This window comes from Macaca mulatta, chromosome 11 (genome assembly GCF_049350105.2).
Source record: "Macaca mulatta isolate MMU2019108-1 chromosome 11, T2T-MMU8v2.0, whole genome shotgun sequence".
NCBI classification, from domain to species: domain Eukaryota; kingdom Metazoa; phylum Chordata; class Mammalia; order Primates; family Cercopithecidae; genus Macaca; species Macaca mulatta.
This window is the reverse complement of record NC_133416.1, coordinates 109748696-109773451: the sequence shown is the minus strand read 5'-3', so window position 1 is coordinate 109773451 and position 24756 is coordinate 109748696. Positions and strand designations below refer to the sequence as shown.

At 39.0% G+C, this 24756-nt stretch overlaps 1 protein-coding gene across 5 annotated transcripts in view; it reads left to right on the top strand.

The window, feature by feature from the left end:
- The first annotated feature begins 271 nt into the window (after nt 1-271).
- IGF1 (insulin like growth factor 1) overlaps nt 272-24756 on the top strand; it is an 82817-nt gene continuing 58332 nt past the window's right edge. For 2 of the 5 annotated variants that reach the window (XM_015152532.3, XM_077952489.1), the window contains exons 1-2: nt 283-527; nt 5019-5175. In XM_015152532.3, coding sequence (XP_015008018.1) covers nt 465-527; nt 5019-5175 — 220 coding nt within the window. In that variant the 5' untranslated portion in view covers nt 283-464. 5 annotated transcript variants of the gene reach the window in all.

The window sequence follows — 24756 nt, the reverse complement described above, 5'->3', positions numbered from 1 at the left end:
GTTAATCAGAAAACAGATCCTTATTTTCTATGGCAGCATAAGTATTTTAAAGTCTGCTAACCCTGTCACTAACACACATTCTTTTAAGGGAAAAAAATGCTTCTGTGCTCTAGTTTTAAAATGCAAAGGTATGATGTTATTTGTCACCATGCCCAAAAAAGTCCTTACTCGATAACTTTGCCAGAAGAGGGAGAGAGAGAGAAGGCAAATGTTCCCCCAGCTGTTTCCTGTCTACAGTGTCTGTGTTTTGTAGATAAATGTGAGGATTTTCTCTAAATCCCTCTTCTGTTTGCTAAATCTCACTGTCACTGCTAAATTCAGAGCAGATAGAGCCTGCGCAATGGAATAAAGTCCTCAAAATTGAAATGTGACATTGCTCTCAACATCTCCCATCTCTCTGGATTTCTTTTTGCTTCATTATTCCTGCTAACCAATTCATTTTCAGACTTTGTACTTCAGAAGCAATGGGAAAAATCAGCAGTCTTCCAACCCAATTATTTAAGTGCTGCTTTTGTGATTTCTTGAAGGTAAATATTTCTTACTCTTTGAAGTCATTGGGGAATTTTATTTAAATTGTGTACTGTTTGCTTCTGCCTAGAACTGTTATTCACTTTAAAATTTTCATTGTTTCGGAACTGGGAGTTATTTATAAATTGCTGAACATGCAATTCTGTGGAATCTGAAAAATAGCTCGGGGAGATGGATGCATTTGCACAGATATCTGTCTGAGTAGAAACTATTGCAAGGTACTATGCTAAATCCCCCACTTCTGCAAGGCTTCCGTGGTGTCATTATAGAAGATTCCTTTAAATCCTGTCTATGGCTAAGGGCTATAGAGCGTGGATATGAACTTGGGGATTTTTTTCTTCTTTTGCAGGTGCAGATGTTTTATTTTTAAGACCATGTTCTTGTGCATGTGTGTGTGTGTGTCTGTGTGTGTGTAACTCATCAGGACTTTATTTACAAGACATGCTATATATGAAGAGTTATATTTTAGATGATATTAAAGCTTTTAAATATGATCTTTGGAGCTAAGGTCCCGGAACTCTGCACTTATGCCCGGAGAGAGAGTTAAAGTTAGAGTAAAGTGTAATTTGTTCTTCCAAAAAAGAACTCCTTGACAACTCTTGCTGACCTTGCATATTTGCATAATTTAAACAAATACATACTGTATATGGAAAGCAGAAACTTTCTAAGAGCTGCTCGCCCAACTTTTCTGTTTAGAAGAGGACTTTCATGGGCAGAGTTTGGACTTGGGGTTTTGTGTTGTAAAACTCTGATTTTATATTCGGTGTCGTGAAGTCCCTTTAGGTAAATCTGGCTGCTGCTGTCGGTGCACCGACTTCTCGTTTCCGATTGCTGGCCGTAGTTCTAGTTTCCATTCTCAGCAAAATTATGTCCTTCAAGACTTGTGTTTTTTTTTCAATTTGCAAGCGCTTTTAAGCTGCTGTCACTGGCTCCACCGATTCAATTGCCTGAGGGCTCAATTCATAAGACGTCTTGCCACTTAGTGCAGCATTCAGTTGCTGCTTTCAAACACTTCACCGCTAGGACTTTCCCTAGTCAAGTAAGTGGCTCTGGGAGTTAAAGATACACCCTTGTCAGGCACCTGATTCTGCTGTTCCTGAGATGCCAACACATGCAGGCCACCTTGCTTTCAAAGAAATGACGTCACTGTGCATACATACTATGTGATCTAGCAGCTGGAGTTTTTGTCTCCCTACTTAGGGGATCATAAAAGAGGCTGTGGAACGTTATCTCTGCGTTAATTACAAGTTAAGAAAATTGTTTCCAAATGCACTTTTCATGCTGTGTATGCTGAACACTTCAGAAGTGGAGCTCTTAATAAGTTGTTACTTTTTTCTGTACTTGAAGCAGGAAGTGGTTTGAGGGAGCTGCGTGGTCTTTCACATGTAATTCAGTGAGTAAAGGTGTCCTGCCCAGAGGCAGAACTCACAAACTGATTGTACTCTGAGTCTCAAGGTATTTCCAAGTGAGTGAGTCGGGGGAAGGGAGTAAGGGAGTGGACTGGAGCTTGGGTCACTATCTGGGCGGCTACAATAGGCATACAATGGAAATAGGTGGCTTGGTTGGGGAAAAAAGATTGACTTAAATCCCAGCTGTGCAATTTGTTCATTGTTTCAATGGACAAAAGGCAGTTTACCCAGGCTCATAGCATACCTGCCTGGGTGTCCAAATGTAACTAGATGCTTTCACAAACCCCACCCACAAAGCAGCACATGTTTTTAAGACCTCAGTTTTCTATTCACATCGGCCTCATAATACCCACCCTGACCTGCTGTAAAAGACCTGGAACAAACAAAAATGATTACACCTACAGTGAGTATTTTCTTATGACTGTTGCCCTCAAATTTTACAGGGCATTTTCATTGTAGCCCAGACATCTGGAATCAATTAATATTCCATTTATTTAAAATTTCTAAAAAAGAAAGAACTTTTAAAATTTGGGTTTGTGAATGATTTTTGAGAAAGTGTTTTCTGATTTTTTTTTCTTTTTTTCTCATGTCTTTCTGATTCTCCCCTTTTTTTCTATCATATCTTTCCTTTCTCTCTATTCATTTCTTTTGTGTTTGGCAAAATAAAAGGCCAAGAAAATAATGAACATATGGGACCACTTGTTTCACACTTTTAACTCCTAAGCAAGTTCGGTATTGTTTTCCCTTGTGGGAACATAATGTGATAAATTATCTGGTTCTCTGTGGGTGTACTGGACTGTTCCCTAAACTAAAAGAAAATGCACTAGAGGTTCTATCTTGTCCTAGAACTATAAGTACTGAGATTTATCTGACAATATAACTCAGCAAAAAAAAAAAAAAAAAAAAAGGAAAAGAAAAATCTGTTTAAAAAATATTAAATTCTTAAGTTCTAGAGATTTATATGTATTGCTGCACTTAAATGTGTTATACTAGAGCTCACTATTAAAAATATGGTTTTGACATCTAATGAAGTTTGAAATTCACTAAGGCTATAACTTGAGTAATTTTATTCCCTGGATTTCACGAAAGCTGAAGAACTTGAAGGCATCTACCATTGCAGGTGCTTAGACTTCAGCATTGCTATAAACTCAACAAAGAAGGGAGGGGTGGAGAAATAGGATTTGGTAGAATAACATACTTTCTAGAACTGGCCCATTCCCGCAGTGCGGGGATATGCTCTGCAAGGTCAATCACAGGTTTGTTCTTTTGAAAAATGCCATGAGGTCCAGTTGGGTTGAATTTGTTGAGGTTTCTAATGGAAATACTGAACAGGAAAACCCCACTAATTTTACAACTAAAAAAAAGAAAAAAAAAAGAGAATTGGATGATAACTTGCTTCTTCCAGTCCCAGTGTTTTGGGCTATGTAGGGGGATGGAAGATTTCCATGTAGAGATCCTGTTGAGAAAAATGCAGTAAATATTCAGTTGAGCTTTTACCTCCTCTTCTATTTTATGTCCATTATTTATGATCATTTGCAAATAGAGGGCGCTTTTCATCTTCAACTGCTTTACAACCATTAACTAAATATTTACATTTTGTTAACAAGAGACAGGGGTTTGGGTTTTTTTTTTTTTTTTTTTTTTTCTTCAATTGCTGAGGTGAAGGTCTGACTACAAAAATGGAAATCTTCATTAGAATGATGGGGGAAATTTTGCCACTGATATAGAGCCATTAAATTGAGAGTCCATGGAGGGCAAGGAGGTGGTCAGAAAATTAATGACTGTTTCTTCAAAACTGATGGGGTTGAATGGACCTGCCACTACTGTGAGGTTCAAAAAAGCCTCTTTTTATAATTATAGCTTCCAGAGTGACTCCACAACCCTTTTAATAGGGCCCCTCACCTAACACCCTGTCAGTGACTCTTCCTGTGATGTTGAAAGTAGATGCATCTGAGAGAAGTGAAACAACTCACCTTGGGAGGCTTCTTGGAAAAAGCCACATCTTTGTGCCACAAGTTACAATATGGAAAAACTTAATGATTGCCTCAGCATGGTTTCTACTACTTAGAGTGAGGATGGGAGACTTGAGCCACAGGACTGCTGCTTTTGGCAAGGCTGCTGTTTGGCTATCATTGACTAAGTCATGCCAACCAGGGGTCCCTGGGTATATTTTGCTATAAAATAGTTACAGTGACACATAAGTCCCTCCAAGAGATGAAGCCAAGAATTCCTGTGACTAAAAATAAAATAAAAACACACAGAAGGGATTCTCAACATGTGTTGATTTGATATTGGACTTGAGGCCAGGGGCTTTAGTTATGCAGGAGTGGCTTCTACTAGAGCCAATTTCATTCTTTGATTCTCATGTTTTTTTCTGTTTCTGTTATTTTCTTCTATTTGTGGTTGTGTCAACTGCTGATACTCCCCAGGTAAGGAATCAGTGTCTCTCTCTCTCTCTCTCTCTCTCTGTCTGTCTCTCATAATAAGAGAAAAAAAAAAAAAAACCCTATGATGATATATAGTATTGTCAAAAGCCATTTTTTTGCCATAGCAAATTATTTTTAGTCAAAAATAGGGAATAATGCTTTGGTTAAAAATATTCTGCTCAATAATGAATGCATGTACCATCTGTGGATGGCCAATATTGAGAAATTTAAATTAACAAAACTTATTTGGCCTCGAATCTGTACTGAGCACAATCTTTGATAATTCAAAAGTCCTACCAGAGTCTCAGAGTGATATGGGATCCCACTGTAATAATAGCATCTTTCATTTCCGTAGTAAATATTTCTAGATATTTTATCTCAATTCATTGAAATAGGAACCCATAATGAAAGGGTTCAGAGAGGACTCCTCCAAGGATCCACAGTAGCCAGGGGAATAAACACAGATTGTTGGATGCCGAGACATGCTCCATCCACAACTCCCACTGGGTTCTCATGTACTCTATTGACTTCTGTGCTGGGCAGTCCTGATTAATGACAGTCGTGGAATCGTGGGAGTCAATGCACTTCTGTCCAACCCCACTCCCCTTGCAAGGACCAAGGAAGAAACCTGACCCTCCCTCTGTTTCTTGGGCAGGTGAAGATGCACACCATGTCCTCCTCGCATCTCTTCTACCTGGCACTGTGCCTGCTCACCTTCACCAGCTCCGCCACGGCTGGACCGGAGACGCTCTGCGGGGCTGAGCTGGTGGATGCTCTTCAGTTCGTGTGTGGAGACAGGGGCTTTTATTTCAGTAAGTAGCCCTCCCTCTCACTGTGCTGCTCAAGTCTAACGTGTACAGCTCTGTGGATTTACAACCGCAGAGAGTGTGTGAATAACTGAATGACTGCCCGTGTCTGGCAACCATCCTAGGCCTCTGAGATTCCTCACCTTAAAGTAAGCATAGTGTTTCGGCGGGGCTTTGGCAGGTTTTGCAGATCTAGGATGGAATTTTCCTCCTTTACAATTCGTCTTTAACTACTTCCTGCTAAGCCTTCTTTCAACTATTATGATCTACCCTCACTATTTCATTCCTTTCAATGAAAGGATGGGAAAAAATAGCCCTGAGGTATTGATGTTTTTGTTTTCAAAACCTATGGTTGCACATATAAACATATGGAACACATGCAGGGCTGCTTTAAGTGCCATGTGATCTGGTGTAAACTAGTAAGGACTCTCCAGTCATGTGGATCTGGGAAAAAATATTAAAGGGCGCATCCTAGATGTCTCCATTCACCATGAAATCACCGTGAACAGACAGAAGGTGAACTCCACTTAAAGGCAGGACTGTTTGCAAATACAGAGACTGTCTCTAAATGCAAACTGAAATGCCATACGAATTTGCCCTCTATGCCAATTGACCTTGATTTTTTGTTGTTGCTCTCTTTTGGCATAGTTCTTCTCTGGGACCCTTCAATGATGTCACCATCTGGAAAAGGGTCTCTGACAAGTACAGGGTCACTTATCTCTTAAGTAGCTCTTAGGTGATTAGAAAGTCAACAGCCAATGAAAAGTAGACAGCCAAGTCAAGGTGTGTAAATAATATACACAAGCAAAAGTCAATGATTCCTATGGGAACTGATCACTTAAAGAATCTAGCTCCCATGCATCTATCTCACTGTATAGGACTGCAAAATATTTAAAGCCAGATGCTCATTCCTTATAATTCTTTGGAGTTTTAGAGAGTTCCAGGAAACTGAGCATGAGTCATTCTTAAAGGTTCATATCACTCCAGTGTAGACAGCTTACCTCAGTTACCCACTATGCTTTGAATAGCTCCTCTAATGACTCACACACTTGAAGTCTCTCTCATCCTTCCCAAATGTCAGCTTCTCTCTAGGCAGGTGGGGTATGTATGTGTATGACTGGCAGGGTAGAGGGTGGCCTGTGTATACCGGTCTGGAGATCAGTAAGAGAGATGGGAAGGAAGAGGCTTGTGAGGGGATTGGTGATCAGTACTTGCAGTGGATTTGGCAACAAACAGTTTTTAAATCACTAGTGACAGAGAATCAGAAGTACCTTCTACTATTTGAATAGGCAAATTCCCACTATTTGCTTCCAGCCAGTGCTTTAATTGAATGAACTCATTTATTTTTCTGGCAATAAAGCAATTCTATCCAGTTCTCTGTTGCAGAGCAGATGAATGAGTGCATTGGGTGAGTGGTTTTCCAATAGCAGACTTGTTTTACCTTTAAAATACCCTGTGGAAGATAACTGTGGGACATCACATGATCCAACAGTGGGTCATAATTATTCTATAATTTGCAGCTACTGATCTTCATTTTTTTAAAAAATGAAAACGTGTTTCTCACTTATTATGCCCAAGAGGACTTTTATTCCCCCTTGATAATCCATTTGTGCAATTTCCTTTGATCCAGTTCACTAGGTAATTGCCAAGCCTAGAAGTGTCCTCTGTTACGTGCCAGGTTGAATTGTGCTGTTCAACATGACATGCTCCAGAATTTCCATGCACAGTGCATGAAAATTGGATCCTTCTATGCCTATGATGTTTGCATTAAATGATGAAAAATGAGAATGGAAAAAATGATTGTTCCTAAGTAACGGTATGATACTTACATGTTTTTGCACAGATACTTAAGAACATTGGACAACTAAAATGGAAACCAATTTCCAGGTTCTCTTGTTCTGTTACTACAACAATCAAATTTCAGCAAATTTTAAAAAATTGTGTCTGAATAACTTGAAAAGGAAATGTTATATATAGCAAATCTTGATGTTTACTGTATGGCTTTAGCTAGAAAGTGGTTTTATAAATCATATATTATCAGTATTGTCATTGAAAGTATGTGTGTCATGAGTTTTGCCTTCTAGAATTCCATGACTTATGTTAATTCAACATACCCTCATGCACAAAAGTGTCCAACATACCCTCATGCACAAAAGTATTCTTGTTAATGAGAATACTTGTTAAAAGTATTCTTTCTAATCAACTGGACAATCTTATTTGCCCAAAAGAAGTTAATCCATTTAGATTATTTTAATTTAATTCAAAACATTGATGGAGCATCTGTTATGTGTAAGCATTGGATGAGATATGAATGAGATGCCTAGAAATGAATGAGAGGTTGACCTTGACTTCAAGGGGCTTACAGTTGTGTTGAGTGGTAAAAGAAAAATGCAACTAAGTATTATTGTTGTAATAGAAAAATAACCATGGAGAATAGATTATATCCTTTATGTTTTTCCTGAATATTTTGTCCCATTTGTGGTCTCACCTTACAAGGGTCTACCCTGCCAAGAATAATACCCTGTCAATGGGTTCCTTGATGCCAAAGGACATATTTATTTACCTTTGAATCCAAGTGTCTAGCTCATTGCCTGGATGCTATAGTAGCTGCCCATATTTGATTGTTGAACTGACAGGATTGAATTGAATTGAATCCAGTTGAATCCAATTGAATAGCATGGAATTACTTGTTTGGGATCTTAGTCTTAAGAACCATCAAGAATTAAGGTTGTCAAATACTGTGGACAATACTTCTCACCTCATGGTTATCCAGTTATTTAATAAAACTGCTTTTATTTTTTTGAACTGAAAAAATATATACTAACAATGACTTAGAGGCTGCTGCATTTTGGTCATCCCCAAGCTACATTGATGTCTGTTTTGTGTCTGAGCCAATTATTCCTACAGGCATTAACTGTTGTCAACAAATTTCATTCAGTTTCCTTTTCATCCCCTGAGATTTACTGTGTGTGGAGAAGTCAGCTGTAAGCATAGTCTTTGAAATACTTTTTAGAGGGAAGCATTCTTCCCCACCTCTATACACTGTCAGTTGACTCTTATTATTCTCTTTACACTTATTTTCAAAGTTTGATTGTGGCTGTGCCTTTTATTTTAAACTGCTTCAAATCCATTTTGGAAGTACAATTCTTTTAGTTGTAGAAAGCAGTTTCTGATTTTAGTTTGAAATTCAAACATCTAAAAGAAAATTGCCTCCATATCTATCATTTTTGTCAATCTGCAATATTTAACAAGGAGAGTTTTTTAACTCTATTAGAACTGTTCTGAATAAAATATTTTGTAATGCTTATTGTGTGTAGATTGACCCAATGATATGAATGAGCTCATATTTCCCTTCAAGCCCAAGTTCCACTACAGCACAGTGAAAGCAACCTTCTAGATTATCTGTTTGTGAACATTATCCCATCATAAATGGAACAGTTCATGTATAATTAATGCAGCTTCCCTAGACATTTTATGAAATGAAAGACCCAATGAAGAGCTAATTACTCATTCTTTCCTATGCATCACAGGGAAGATAGGAGAGCCTATCAGCCAGCCTTGTGTTCTTGTAGTCCTGTGAGAAAAATGGTGGCATAATGGAGATGAAAGCACATTGGGAAGGAGCTAGCGATTTTCTTACTAGATTGATGGAGCCCTTATAAAGGGTGGCTCATTACAACCTCATTTTGCATGAAAAACACCAAGAAAAAAAAGAGCTTCAAATGAAATAGGAGAAGTGAAGCTTACCATAGATATAATTTTTGACAGCCATGGTGATTAACCATTTTAACATGCTGCTATGGGCCTGTGGAATTTCTCTCCTTGGAGATTCTTAAAAAATTGACAGACAACCAACCATCTTGGATGGTTTCAATTAAGAGCAACTGAAAGAGAGTTTCTGGGGTCTTTTTTAGTTTTAAGAGTCTATAAACAGTCCCTTAAATAAACTGTATATGCTTTACCTTGGCGGTCTGGGGAAATGGAGAAGTAAATCAATTAGAAAAGAAAGTTGGATATTCTTTCAGCTCTTCAGGATTTATAGGTTTTGTAAAACATACTTCCAATGTATAGTTATTAAGAACAGGTCTGAATAAACGAATGGCATTTTTCATGTGTTAAAACAGACTGTTTTGTAAGGGCTTTAAGTGAAACTTTACAACGAACTTTCATTGTTATTGATTGCAACAACCTTCTTAGATCTAGGTTATTATTATTAAGTCAAGCTTCTTTCCTTTGATATATACGGTCCAGAAAACTACTCCCAGACCTGTCATTCATTAGCTGTAGGAGTTTGGCAGGCATTTAAACTTCCTGGGTCTAAATGTCCTTGTCCATAAAACAAGGGAATTTTATTAAAATAAATGACCTCTTCTAACTTTAACAGACTCATAGTCTAGGTTGTAATTAACAAAGCTCTGGTGCTATTCAAGAAAGAAGAACCTTGGATTTAAGTAGTGACTAAATAACGTTTAGTCTCTTTTATCTTATTTATATAGTTTCTGTTGGTCCCCAGAGATAGGAGATTCCACTCACTTAAAGTAAAAGGAGCCAGATTCTTCGTTTTATTTTGCTTTAAGCTGGATTTCAACCCCTCAGGGATGGAATAGAAGCTTAGATATGACCAAATACATGCAGGTCTTTTGGACCAAGGAGCCAAAGAAGCACACGCCTCATGAAAACAGACTGTCATTTTTCTTTGTTAGGATAGACCCATTGACAGTTCTCATCTTTACATTCTCTCACTCTCCTGACTGTGAGGTCGAGTTAGTACATTCATTTTTAGATGCCCTTTATTAAATTAGAGGGGACAAATAAGAATCTACAGGTTTCTAAACCTTCACCAAAAGCCTCTTCCCAGCCTATTACCTTTTCAATTAAAGAAGAGAGTATATAATCGGGGAATCTGGCATCACACTCACCCACCATTAGCATTGTTTTGAGTGGGGCTGGATTTGAGTTGCACCATTTTCATTCCTTTTATTGGTACCCCTTAGAAGGCCTGCTATGCGTCTGTGTGACAGCTGGTCAAAGTTAGGGGTACAGTCACTAGCTGTGGGAAAGCTTTTCTCTTTGAAACTAATTGGTACATGTGGGGTTTGACCTTATGACCCTGGCCTCATTAGTACCACTAAGCTAATAGGCCACAGATATTATTAAAGAAAAGCAATGTGTTTTTATATTGACCCCAAATGCTTGCTACTATCTTTAAATAGTAAAGGACCAGTCTCTGCAACCATAGGACCACTAAGAAAATGATGCAAAATTAGAAAATAATTTGCATTTGTTTCTGACATGCTAATGCCCTTCGAGACCATCTCCCTCCTGAGGGAGAGTTATAAACAGGAAAGCAAAGGGTTCAAGACCAAGAGCATGGCCTCTATTGCCAAACACTTCAGGTTTGAACCCCAGCTCTGCAACTTACTTGGTGAGTGATCTTGAGCAAGTTACTTAACCTGTTTGTTCCTCAATTTTCTCATCTGTAAAATGGAGCCTGCCTTATAGAGTTGGTGTTAGGATTAAATTAGTTATAATTATATTAGAATATGTTAACTTAGAATATTGCCTGGCACATAGTAAGCACCACATATGTGAGCTATTACACTTAATTATTCTCTTCTGAGATCAATTGCAGAATCTGTTGCCAATGCTGAAGTATATGAACTGCCCAATTAATTACACATTCATTTCCTCTCCTTGGAGGCAGCTGATTAAAAATCTATTATGAGTAGTAAGAATTGTGTAGTAGTATTAGTAATAATAACATGAAGAATGTTATGTTTATCTAGTATATTTACTTTTTCAAAATCCAGTTGTGTCAGCTCTCTCACTTTGTCTTTACCCCAGTCTTGGTGGGCAAAGATTATTGCTTCATGGGACAAATGAGAAATGTGAGACATGAACATTTTGTAACTTACCCCACTGAATGGTTCCAGAAACAAAGCTAAGTTCTTTTGCCTCCAAGAAGTGTGTAGCATAGGGAGATACTTCCAAAATCCCGGTAGTCTTATGGGAGATAAGGAGCAAGAATCCCAGGATGACTAAATTGATATTGAACACTTCCTTGAAAAGAGGCATGAGAGAGGTATCTATTTAATGACCCTATATTTTAGCTTCTGGAAAAATTGAAGAAATGCTAAGAAAACTTGCTCAGGATGCACAAGAAAAGTCTTCTTTGATTAGAGGTTGCTGCTGTACAAGACCTTTCACAGGCTGAATTCAGACAGAACACTGCACCTCACCTGTGTACACCAGGATATGCAGTAGGATCTGGGAAGCTTCTCTTCTGGCCAACTACAAATCTTCTTCCTCTTCCTGCAAACCTCAAGTGCTTCATTACTTGCAACCATTTCTTCCATTGGTTTTTCTCAAAGACCTACTAAAAAACTGCTGTTTAATTGGACTAAACTTTTTCTTGGGGTGCTTTTAGAGTGGTAGGAGGTGGTGACAGACACCATAATCCAGACAGGAAGAAACTTCCCCAACTTGACTATAAAAGGAGATGTGGGAGCAGCCAGTGGTTGGGATGCAAGACCACCACCTTTGCTGGTATTATTCAACCAGTTGTTTGAAGACCATTGGTATTGAAATGTATCCTATCTTCAGTGGCTGGTAGGGGAGACATTTTGGATGCAGGAGAGAATTTTGGCATTCTGCTACTTCAATGGGCCTCCAGTACCTTGACCAGACATCTTGTGTCATGCCATCATTGCCCAAGGTCTCCATTAGAGCTGACTTCATCTCTCCAGCAGCCTCTCTGCTGGTTTTACAGCCCACACCAAAGATTCAGACACAGTGAAAATGGCCACAAGGTCTCTCCCAAGGAGATGTCTCATTGTTCTCAATAAAAGCCTGCAAGGGCCTTGCTCCTTTGTGCAGCCAGACGTCTTTGACAACCCATGGTGGCAAAAAATCATTTTTGCATTGAGCTGCCACCCTGGCAGAGTTCCATCCTACACCTTTCCCTGAGACATCCCAAAGAATTACTTTAGGTTGCCTGGAAAGTTCAAACCCCCAGGCCTTATTAGCTGTTAGACTAAGGAGATGACAACACAGCATTTTGTTTGTCTTTATCTATATGTGAGATCATGTTTAAAACATAGCAAAGAGGTGTTATTTGACATGCAATTCCCTAACTGCAGTAAGTTGTATGCCTATTTAATGCATTGTTTAGTCTCACATTGGCTAAAGCCACTTAAAGAAGCACTTGGCAAGCTCTGGCTTTTCATTCTTGGCATAGCTGCCCCTCTTACTTTTTCACTGAACCTTAAATACCAAGAAAAACCCTTCACTTAACGTTATATCTGGCATATTGCTTTCTGCAACTGGCCAGAACCTTTGCACATGGTCGTCTGCATTTGTCCTAAGGTAATTAATGGCTTTGCAATATTTGATCATCAGCAGCACAGACACAAAGAGAAACTGTGCAACCAGCAGAGACCACACAACCTCTTTTAAATTAAAATCTTTTGCATTAAATGCTCAGGCATTCTGCAGGAATAAAGATTTCCATGCCAAAAAAAGAGGGGTCAAAAAGAGGGGAGGAAATACCCAAGAACCTGATTACTGATTAAGTATACATCTCTATAATCTCTCCCTCTTAAGACTACTTGATTGTTCAAAGAAAATAAAATTGAAGATTGCTACAAACTTAGAAGTCCTTTAGAAAAATAATCTTGTCAATATTATGCAATCTAGTCATGTATCAAAACTGCAATTTTACCCCATATATTCATGTAAATGAAAATAATAAGAAGAATTAGCCAAAGGCTGACTGAAGTCCAGAGAGAAGTGACACGTGCAAGGTCACACAGCTAATTAGTGACAAAGGGAGAAGATACTGTCATTCTGTTTTCTGCTCCCACTGCAGTATTCCTCCATTTAGCAGCAATTAGCCATGTCTGTGTCAGAGTTACCTGGCAAATTAAAATGACCAAAAGAAGTCTCCAATCAAATTCATCCAAATGAGCATAGATCTTGTTGGTTCCTTCCTTTCAATAAATTCACCTGAGACTTAGATTAACCCTTTTATTCCCTTGCTGTGGAAATTTGTACAAACTAAAGTAATTCCCTGCCTGTCTCCTATATGGTGTGAAAAGCATTCACATGTACTTCAGGCATTCCAAGTCCACTTAAGGTCATAATTTGACTATTATTGTATATTATACTATTCTGACTCTTTGGTCACTCACTCCAATGTCAACTTTGGTAGAACTGCTTTGGAATGACTTAGCAAAGCTGCGCTCCCGGAAAATCTGAAACAGTCTGACGAGTTGTTGGATCAGTTTTTCTTTCTGGAGATTTCTCTGACTGTCCCAAGCCAAAAGAAATTTACACCTGATTTTTCTGCAGACTCCCAAGCAAATACTCTATGAATCTCTTCTGGTTTTCTTCTTTCATCTCTCATCTTTATGAGGTACTAAAAGGCTGTTTGAGGGACCTTTTTAAACTTTGAAAATTTGTCAGACATAGGAGCAATCCAGAGAGTATTGCTGGGAAGATCGTACTACCTCTGTGCCATTTACCCTGATGAAATGGGTCTTTCATCAGAGGCAAGCGATTTAGAAAGTGTGCACTGAGCCAACCCACACGCAGCCCCCTCCTGATTACCTATAAAACTGGGGAAAGGACCACCAAGAGTTAGAATTCTGGATTAAATGGATTTAAGGACACTATAGATTTTTCTTTCTCCCTCCTTGCTGACCCTATCCCCAACTTCTTTATGAGACTAAGTGATGTGGGTTTTTTTCATTTTTGTTTTTGTGTTTTTGAGACAGGGTCTCGGTCTGTTGCTCAGGCTGGAGTGCAGTGGTATAAACAAAGCTCACTGCAGCCTCAACCTCCCAGGCTCAAGTGATCCTCCCACCATCTCAGCCTCCCCAGTAGCTGGGACAATAGGCATATGCCACCACATCCGGTTAACTTTTGTATTTTTTGTAGAGATGGGGTTTTACCATGTTGCCCATGCTGGTCTCAAATTCCTGGGCTCAAGTGATCTGCCCGCCTCGGCCTCCGAAAATGCTGGATTTACAGTCATGAGCCACCGTGCCCAGACTGTTTTAAAATCTTACCTTATTCTCATACTCCTCACTCAACTTTCCCCAAGCACCATTGGCAACAGACTTTTTCAGCCTCAGCACTATTGGCGTTTTAGGCCAGACTGTTTTTTGCTGGGAGAGGGAGCTGCCCCATGCATTATACAATATCTAGCAATGTACTTGGCCTCTACCCACTAGGTGCCAGCAGTCCCTTCCTCCCAGTCACAACCATCAAGAATATTTGCAGACATTGCCAAATGTACCCTGGGGGGCAAAATCACCCCCCAGTCAAGATTCCTAGACTAGACAAATCTCCAGAAGAGAGGCAACTAGAGAGATTGGAAGACCATAAGTGAAAGTAACACATCAATTCTCAGTCACTCTTTAATCCAGAGCCTGTGGTCCATTGCCTGGAGCAAGCCATGAGAAGAGTCATTGTGGTTTTGAAAGCTTTTCTCTGAAAAATAAAAGTTCTTCCTATAGCCTATTTAAAACCTTTTGCAGGCCTTTTCTTTTTTGCCCTGTAGCCATGGAATTCATGTATTTTAGTAAGAAAAGGAAGGGCAGGCAGAAATGGTTCAGAGCAGAACCCTGTGCTTAGAAGTTTGATTGAGACCACCTGGAGCAAATTAAAAAGAAGTTGGTTATCTTTTTTTGTTTTTGTTTTTGAGACAGTCTTGCTCTGTTGCCCAGGCTGGAGTACGGTGGCATGATCTCGGCTCACTGCAACCTCCACCTCCCAGGTTCAAGCAATTCTCTCACCTCAGCCTCCCAGGTAGCTGGGATGACAGGCATGTGCCACCACACCCGGCTAATGTTTGTATTTTTAGTACAGATGGAGTTTCACCATGTTGGCCTGACTGGTCTAGAACTCCTGACCTCAGGTTTTCCTCCCGCCTTGGACTCCCAAAGTGCTGGGATTACAGTCATGAGCCACCGCACCCAGCCGCTTGTCTTTGACCTTAACATACGTGGCTGTCCCCTTGTCAGGCACATAATAAATAAACTCTCAATTCTTCACAAGTGAAAAAGCCTGGTTCAAAGGTAATGACCACAATTTTTCTCCTTCTTTCTTATACCTTTCCTATCTGAGTCCTATCACAGTTATTCAATTGCTCAGAAACAGTCAGAAGTTCCATATTTGGGCCTGACCCAGCTCCCCTACTGAACAGTTCTGTGACCTTGGAGAAGTCACTTAACATCCCTGAGCCTTACATAGCTTATCATAAAATGGGAATAAAAATACTCCTCTGAGTTGTTCTGAGGCTCAGCTGTAGTAGGGCTTTGGAAACGAAGGGCCATCCAAATATGTCACGATTGATGAACTGAATTGGATGCTTTTTGCCTTGTATCCCTAATCATGGCTCACAAATTAGATCAATGGCTTGACTTCTGTAAAACCTTAGGCAACAATTATAATCTGGAAAAGTTAATTTGGCAATATATCTTCTCAACCTCATTAATTAAAAAGAAAAGCATGTTGCTGCCTCCTGTTCACATATCACTTTACATTGAGACCACCCAAGAGTTAATTAATGGATCCTCAGAATGCTCACTCAGTATCACCATTTATTTCCTCTCATTGGGAGAAGCAGCAAAGAGATGGGGCCTATCATTTTACCACACTGAGCTTGCTTAAAGACTTTGTTCTCCACGAGGTGATTGGGTAGTCACTGAGAGATATCACATATAGGCAAAAGATTTCTGTTCTCTCAAGTCAGCTATTGGTGATTTCTGCTTAGTCTCAAAAAGCAGCATTCAGCAGAGGAAATGTACTCACTAATCAGAAAAAGTATCTTTGCACTCTCAAGTTGTACATCCAAACTCTTTTCTTATCACAGCCTGACTTAGGGGAATTAATTTTTTTTGGTTTGAGAGTGGCTTTCATGAAATCAAAATTGTGAGTTTTATCACCATATGGATCAGCGACTCTGTGGTTCTTCTATCCCAGGGGCCTCACATCCCATGGCTCCCAGAGACACAGCATTTGATGCACTTATAACACTTTTGAACAACACAATCAAATGCTACTGCTGCTACTGTAAATTTTCATTCTCTCTATTTTATCTTGAGCATTTTCAGAAGAACACAGACTAAGTTTTAAGGGCTTCCCTCCCGCCCTGTTTTTCACAGCATCTAATATGGAGCACTAAATACAATTTCTTGATTTGATATTGAAAATGTCATTCCAAAAGCTATTTCCTTCTTCCAGTCCCTTGAATATATACCATGACTTACAATTTGCTACTGCCATCATTTTGCATTTGAGATTGAAGATATAGGAGAAAAAAGTCAACAAGTCTACTGTAGATGTCGCCTCTTAGGACCTCTTCACTGCTGCTCCACTGAAAATGCCTAGCTCAAGAATAAGCTAATTCTAGTCAACAGGTAATTTTCAAAGGCTACTAGACCCTCACCAATAAGGTCTACTTATGAAAGTGAGAACGGAACCTCCACTCAGTTTCTCTCTACTTCTATCTGAGTTATTTAATAGGAGCAGTGGTGGGCAAGGGAAGGTATGCAACAATTGGTACATCCCTGGCTAATGTATGAATCACAGCTGGAGCACCAGCCCTTAGAGAACACTACAAATGGTTTCTATTTGCCAACGCAGAATTGAAAAATTAAAGAGTTAGAAAGAACCATATAGAGCAATCTGGTCCAGTGCTCTCACTTCCCAGATGAGGGGACCGAGGTCCAGAAAAAACATCATGTGCATGAGGTCACAAAAGTTGGTTGGAAAAGCCGGAGCTACTGGTCGGAAAGCCAGGGCTACAGTTCAGTCACCTCACGCTTGGTCCAGAGCTCTTTGCACAGCTGGACCCTTTAAACTTAAACTCAGTAAACTCATCTGAGGGTAGTGCTCATAACCACAGTCCATAAACTCAAAGTGAACTGCTATGTCATATGCTTCTGGTATAACACCTCAGAATAGTTTCTAGAAAATTAAGCTCTTAACCATTCATGAAATCTTCATTTACTAATTTCTACCATCCATTGGATAACATCATGAAGTCTCTTTATCCCAAATCTGATCAACCTGACTGTAGGACTGTGTACCTTAATAAACCCTAGTAGTTTGAGAGATTGGAGGCTTACAAAAGAAACAAAGGAAAGAACTGATTTTAATTTGAAGTCAAGCCAGCACGTTGTATTGCTCGCTGATTCAGAAGCGACCCCAAACAAAAGGTATTATCCATGTGTTGTCTGTCTTCACACATTCCTGACTTGCTAGTCTTCCATGAAGGTCTTCCATGAAGAAGCTTAAATTTTCCTACGTAGTTTGAGTTTTATGTTTCTTTCCATTAAAGTTTCCAGCCGTTCATAGACATATTTAGTTTGGCAGAAGGTAGTGGTGACTCATGGAATGAAGAAATTTGAAGGCAAAGCTACTGAAAATGGATCTAATTTCTTTTTGGGGTAATTTGGGAGCGAGCAATTGATAATTTGTATAATTTTCCTGGTTTCATCAGCTGCCACACTGCCAAATATATGTTCCATATGGATGCTTTGTTATTCCTGAAACATATAACAAATTTCAGCTGCAACTTTATCTAATATGGTCAAAGGGTAAGACTATTGTTGGCTCATTTTCTCATTGTTTTTGGCTGGACACCCTCAATCAATGGCTATTGAGTGAAAAAACAGGATCATATTGAAACCATTTTCAGCATGTTCCTTCCTATGGATCCAACCATTTCACTGTGAGTTTGTCAAGCACAGCAAATGTTCCCTATTAAAGGGATGACTATGTTTTCAACATAGATGTGACTGCCAGTTAATTGCATTCACCTTATAATTCCACTCTCTCAATTTGGTGTAGAGATGTTTTTGGCTCTCCAAAGATTCCTTCTTTTCTGCTGATTCTTACCTCCTAGTATGGAACATATATTTGAGGATGAATTTTGAGAAGATCAATGACACACATACAATAAGTATCATTTCAGGCTTCCCTTAAGTTAGACAGTCTGTGGTCCCTGAGTCGTATGAATCATAAGACTTGTGAAAGGTATTAGTGCCACAAATCTGGCTGGCATTTCTGTAGATTATCAGTGCTTTGCATGCAATTATGAAAATCTCCCTTACCAGATAAGTCAGATGGGGGTTCAGTAACATTGCACAAAAGCATCATGATGTGTAAGCTAAAGACACAGAAAGGCTTACTTCTGGCTGGTTCTGAAGTAGACATTGGCCACTTAGTGTTTTAAAGTCCTTCGGTGGATGATTGGTTTCAGTGAATATAAATGATTTTGATCTCCCTCCCCAACACACATATCAAAAACAATAGTAATAATAAAGAACAGAAACATCTATCTCTTAAAAGAAACCAGATTTGATTACTGGCTAGGGAAAGTGTTTTGTGGCAAGAAAAAATCTCTTGTATCTCTTGTTTACAATGGGCTAATTGGTTTGATTAACAAATTGTTTAAGGGGAATGTATCAATGTTGCATAGAAAAAAAAAAAGCTTAGTGTGTGAAAATAGACATAGACATAAAGTCTTACTACTCAAAGAAACCTGAGGGCTTTTTAGAAATGCAGAGTCAGGGCCCCTGACCCCAAAACGATTAAATCAAAATCTGCATTTTCACCCGATACCCACAGGATTTGGATGCATGTTAAGGTTTGAGAAGCCCCATCTAGAGAATGGCAGGAAATAAGAGGTACGTGCTAATTCGTGGCTCACATTTGATAAGAGAGAATACAAAAAGATCAGAGCTCAACTCTCACTGCAGATTTCAAAAATGATGTTGAGGTCAAACCTGCTTGTGGCCATTAACAATATATGTGCTGATTCACTTGTATTCAGTCCAGATTCCCTCAAGTTGGTGGAACCTTTCCTTGGAGGAATTATAGGACTGCTCCAAGGATAACCCCATGGCCTGACCTTCCGTGAACTGGAAATTGGAACTTCTAATTGCTGTAGCTGCAATTTCCAAGCCCATCACTGGGGCCAGGAACTGAGCCCCAGTCCTTAAGATCTTGCCAGTTTCTTTTTCAATAGTTACATTTTTCAAGAACAGCCAGGCAAGAGTGCTTCAAAAAGAGTAAAAAATCTAATTGCATTACGTGGACGAATGTGTGTTTTACTCATATCAAATATCATCCTTTGTTATACTCAGCCAGATTCTAATATTATTTCTTATGGGTCTGAGTTAATTAGTTCTATTAGGGTTCCCATTGCATTGGGATTTTAGAGAAATGGTTTTAAGGTAAGAAAAGTCTATTTTGGTCACCTATCAGAAGGTGAAGGGTAAACTTTAAAGCTGCTTTTCAAAGAGATACAGCTGGCTTCCGGCCTTCATGAGGGTCATTCTGAAACTCAAATTCCCCAGCCTTAATGAAGGTTTTTAATGAAGGCCTTGATATCTGAAGGGTGTGCTTCTTCAAAAGGACATTGTCCCACAGCAGAGCTGGTAAAGTGAGAGAGGACCAATTTTTAACCTGTATTTCTTGAAATTACAATAAAAAGAAAGGGAGGGCTTTGGATTGGAGAGTTAGAAAATCTTGGATTTACTCAGAACTCTACCACTAAATAACTTGGTAGATTTGATGATTAGTCATCTGGGTCTCAAAATTTGTTGCCATTGAAACAATGATATGTAAATGAACCAAGACATTCCACCTTTGAAATGTGATAATTATGATCTCTCTTTCCAGTTTGGCAGGGAAAAAAAGTCACTAATACAGTTTTCACATTTTTTTCACACACATTTTACTTGAACTTTAAGAACATGCCACTTCTTGACTGTATTCTTGACAAGGATAAGACAGTATTGGACTTAGACCAAGATTATATATTTGATTTGTTTGAATTTAATGCAATTATTTTAATACAGTGACATCCCTGACTCATTGGCACTCCACCCATTGAATTGGTGTTGACAAGATAATCTCTGATACCTTTTCCAGAATGAATATTTACTGTTGTTCATGAAAATCTCTAAAAAAAATCCCTTAAGAAATCTGACTGGATATGGAGATTATTGTTTGTTTCTTTGTTAGCATTCTCTCATTCCTTTTGCTGGGTGCTTTAGTAATGTATGGAAGTAAAATAACAGTTCTGCCCAATTTAATTGCAGAATCATCAGCTGGGCACCTGCTCTGTATTTAGCAATACCCAAGGGACAATGACACCATCTTCAAAGAGGTTTCTTTGTGGGAGGACCCATGAAATTTCAGTCATACAGCCGCAGGCTTGAGTCAGATGGGAGTATTTGTCCCCTATGGTATCCCAATACACACCATCTATTGAGTGTCTTCTGGTTAGCCAAAGCTAATGATGAAAGAAATGAGTAAAGTACAGCTCTATACACATGGAATTGATATTCTAGAGCCAGGTCACAAAATGTTTCCACTCCTACCCCATCTGCATCTAGTCCACAGACATGTTTTGTTTGGTCCACCCAATATGTATTTGTTTTAATTTTGGAAATATAAAAATCAAGAGATTATTTAAAAAACAAAGATTAACAACTTGTCTTATAAAAAAAAATGGTGCAATCCAGCATGGCTGAGCCTGCATTCTTGAGTGGCAGTTTTTGGTTACCCTTTTATGTGAAGTGTGTGCCCCTGCAGGATTAATTTATTCATTATATACCTATCTGACTCAGCATACACTGATCTATGCCACTCCTGCTCCAGATATGCAAGATCTCGTTGGATATTAACTATACACCTGTCTCTTTTATTACATTCAAGACATATCTATTCCCTTTGTGCTATCACATAATTACCAGACTAACTGCTGCTGGTCTATATAAATAAGACACAAACCTTACCTTTATAGAACTCTATAGCCCTCCCCAAACATAGCAAGGGTGCAGCTCAGCTAGAATTTAAAGGACAATCAAGTCATTCTGGTGAAGGAAGGAGGCAGATTTTAAAAACTGAACATTCAAAAATTTAGACATCATCAAAGGGATATTTCCTCAAGAGCAAGTGGAGTTTTTGGCCGGTGACCTTGTAAAGCAGGAAAGGGCAGGTTCCCAGCCAATTCAATGGATGGGTTGCACAATCACCCCTAGTGTTGAGCACAGTGGAGACCATCAACTCAACTCTTCAGACAAAACAAGTTGTAGCATTACAGTTTGTTTTGCACCAAGATGCAGAACAGCTGTTACTGATTTACTGGAAGATCCTTCCAGTCCCATCACTGTTTAGATCCTCCTTATCGCCCACCAAAACTATTGCAACAACCTCCTCCATGATCATGCTGTGTGCAAGACTGCTTGAGGCCAACCATCCCACCCATGAGATTAATCTTTCTAAAGCAATTCTTATCACTTTATCCCTTTTCTAAACAACATCCAGGGGCCATTCATGGCTATGTAAATTGAGTGAGTCCAAACTCCCCAATTTGACAGTAAGGCATTTTATGTAAGATCTCTATCTGACTTTCTTAATGTATCCCTACAGCACAGTTCACAAACTGGCAGTCTGTAAGTTGTATCTAGTCCACATAAGTGTTTTTGTGTGGTGAATACAGTGTTTTTACTAAAATTTGATCATCTGCCAGTATTTACTAAATGACTTCATATTGGCACATGCTTTCTGCTTTACCAAAAACCCCCACTACTCTCAATTGCCTTGCTCTGGTCCACTTCACTTGCCTGCATGACTTGCCATAGTCATTGAGACATTGACTTGATTGACTCACTGAGTTTACAAATGCCCCCCTACATATTCCAACATCCAACCTATGTGACTTATTACCACCTATTTTATTTTCCTGGGCTTTCCTCTCTTCTTCTCTCAAATGTCAGCTCCTCTGTAAAATCTTCCATCAGATGTCAACTCTCTTTCCTCTGAGAGAGAAGCAATAATATTACTTTTACAGCACTTTGTGTTTTTTTGGTCAGTGTTCCTACCATCTGCTTAACTATAAGCTCCACAAAGGTGAGGGCTATGTTTTATTAATCTCTGTAAGATCCCACTTATTCCCTCATACACTGCACTATCCATGTCTGCATGAAATTAATTGTTATTCATTTTTCTTTGGCCTTATGGGCCTAGATTACTTATGTATGCCCTTAAGAAGGCAGTAACTCATTTGAAATGTAGACATGGCTGAGTCGGAAGGCCTCCATGGACTTTTCGGTATTTTCAAGTATGGAGTGAGAAGTGCTGTATCTAAAGGAAACTACTGAGGGAATTTAGGTAAACAGAACATGATCCTTTTTGTTGGAAGCTGGCTGTGATCTCCAGCTTAAAACACTATTGCATGCCTCAGGAAGAGCATCAGCAAATCCTTTAGTATGCGCAACTTGTGTTAGAATGGCAGAAGTCAGTCTATTCCTGGGGGCTGGGCTGAGATAATGAATTGAGTCAATGCCAGGTAGAGCACAGATACACTAGAAAAAATGCAACAAAAAGAGCTCCATGTGCTACACTCAAAAGTATTAATTTCTAAAGTTTCTGAGTAACTAGAAAGGGGCTCGCATTCCTGTTTGCCCTGCAGAAGGATTGTCAACAAGTTACAAGATTATAGAATCAAATCTCAGGTGCCAGAAATGGATCCAACTTAGTGAATTTTGACTGGAATGCCAGTTGCAAAATATTGACCAAAAAGAAGAAAGTCATTATTTTCAATGTCATTAAATTCAGTAATGTTTTATGGATAACTGTGTACCTAGAATTGTGCTAGAAACCAAGGGGAAGCTGAAACGAAAAAGCCAGAGCAAAAAACTAATGTTCATGAACGTCCATCACGCTCCCAAAAAGTAACATACAAATCTGCCTTAAGGTTACCTTCACTCTGGTTAAGAAAACAATTCTTACCCGTATGTCAGAATAATCATCATAAACCGATACAATTAAAGTAAGTAACAATATATAAAAATAACATTTCTTCTCATATTCTTCCTGGATATGGCAGATCTCAAAACATGTTTACTGAATTTCCAAAAGAATACAAAAAATTTTCATCCTTCTCTCTCTGTATACAGTCTTGTGAAATTGTCTACTAATGTTTAAAAGTAGGTGGAATTTGCACCTTCATGTACTGTCTGCCTGGGTCCTTGGCTAGGTAGAGGTATGGTTGTGTTCTATAGCCTGAGAGAAGCCAGAAATACTGGGCGAACAAGCTGCTTTGACTTTGAGTTGATGAAAAGCTCAGGAAAAAATCCCTCCTTTTGTAGAGCTGCCAGGCCAGTCTTTCCAACTCAAGTTCAATGATGCGTCAAAATTCTACCTGGAGTCATGAGGTTCCCCTCCCATCTTATCCTCTGTATCCCCCGGTCCAGATAGGATTTGATGCAGATAACATGGGCACTGTTGGTTGCTTTTCTTTTAGCATGAGGATTCCTCAAAACAGAGTTTTGTTAATAAATTAAGCAGAATTTGAGTGAATTTTGGCAGAGTTTGAGAATTTAAGTGAATGTCTGGGTATATTTGAATAATATTTATTTTGTTATCAGCACAATATTGGATATCAAAAAGAGTTCTGAATATGAGCTGAGGAGACCTGGACACACTGAAAAGCCTTGAATTCACAGGTCAGCTGGGTTCCGTCAGGCAATTCTCTCCCTTGTAAAATGGATACAGTCAGCCCCACCTGCCTACCAAAAACAGTTTTTTTAGTACCAGGTGAGATAATACCTGTGGAATTGCCACAAAATTCTTAGAAAATCAGAACCCGCTACCAGTTTCCAGAGGTAATTTGAGTTAAGTGTTGTTAGAATTGAGGGAGGGCTAGGCTACAGTACATCCTGAAGTTGAAAGTGGGTTAGCCAAGATGCATTCATGCCCCTTCCTTTGGAACGTGGGGACTGTCATTCCTTTTTGGGTCATGTATGATTTCTGTGGACTGGAATTACAAGGGCAAATGTAGGAATTGCTGTAATATTGGTCAGTACTTTTCACATTCCGCCATCCCATGAGTAGGGATAAGAGGTTAATTAAATACATCTCTCGGGCAGCAGAAATGATCAAGGCTGTCCCTGGAACACAGTTGCTTCAAAAAGTAGGCTTTTGTTTCAGGGAAAATCTCCCACAGAGAAACATGGAACGCCAAAGAGAACTATAAATAGGACTATCATTTATGTCAATTATAAATAGATTTGTTCCCTTTTGATTAGAAGATTAATGCTAGCTGAAACTCTGTAGTTGAGCAGAAATGAGGGAAAAACTCCTGACAAAATATTATTACATGCTAACAGTTAGATTTGATACCTTTTCCTCCCTGAGGTATTTTCTCTGATTTTTTCCTAAATGAAGACTGTCTTCTCATTTGAATTTACAGTCCAGTTTAGTCTTTGAAGTGCATTTGTTCATACTTTATTAGCTCCTACACACACACACACACACACACACACACACACACCTTTTTTAAATGGAAAAAATTGAATAAGTTGAATGTCCGTTTTAAGAATTTAAAAGGGGGCAAAACTTTCTCCTCAGATGCTCCTAAGATGGCCACTATGCCCTGCTCCAAAAGTTCTGCTTTCTATGAGGGAAATGTTTTACCAAATTACCATGCACATATGGATCCTTAGCAACCCATATTAACACCGAGCATAATGACCAAAGAGATAAAGGAAAAGATCAGTAGAG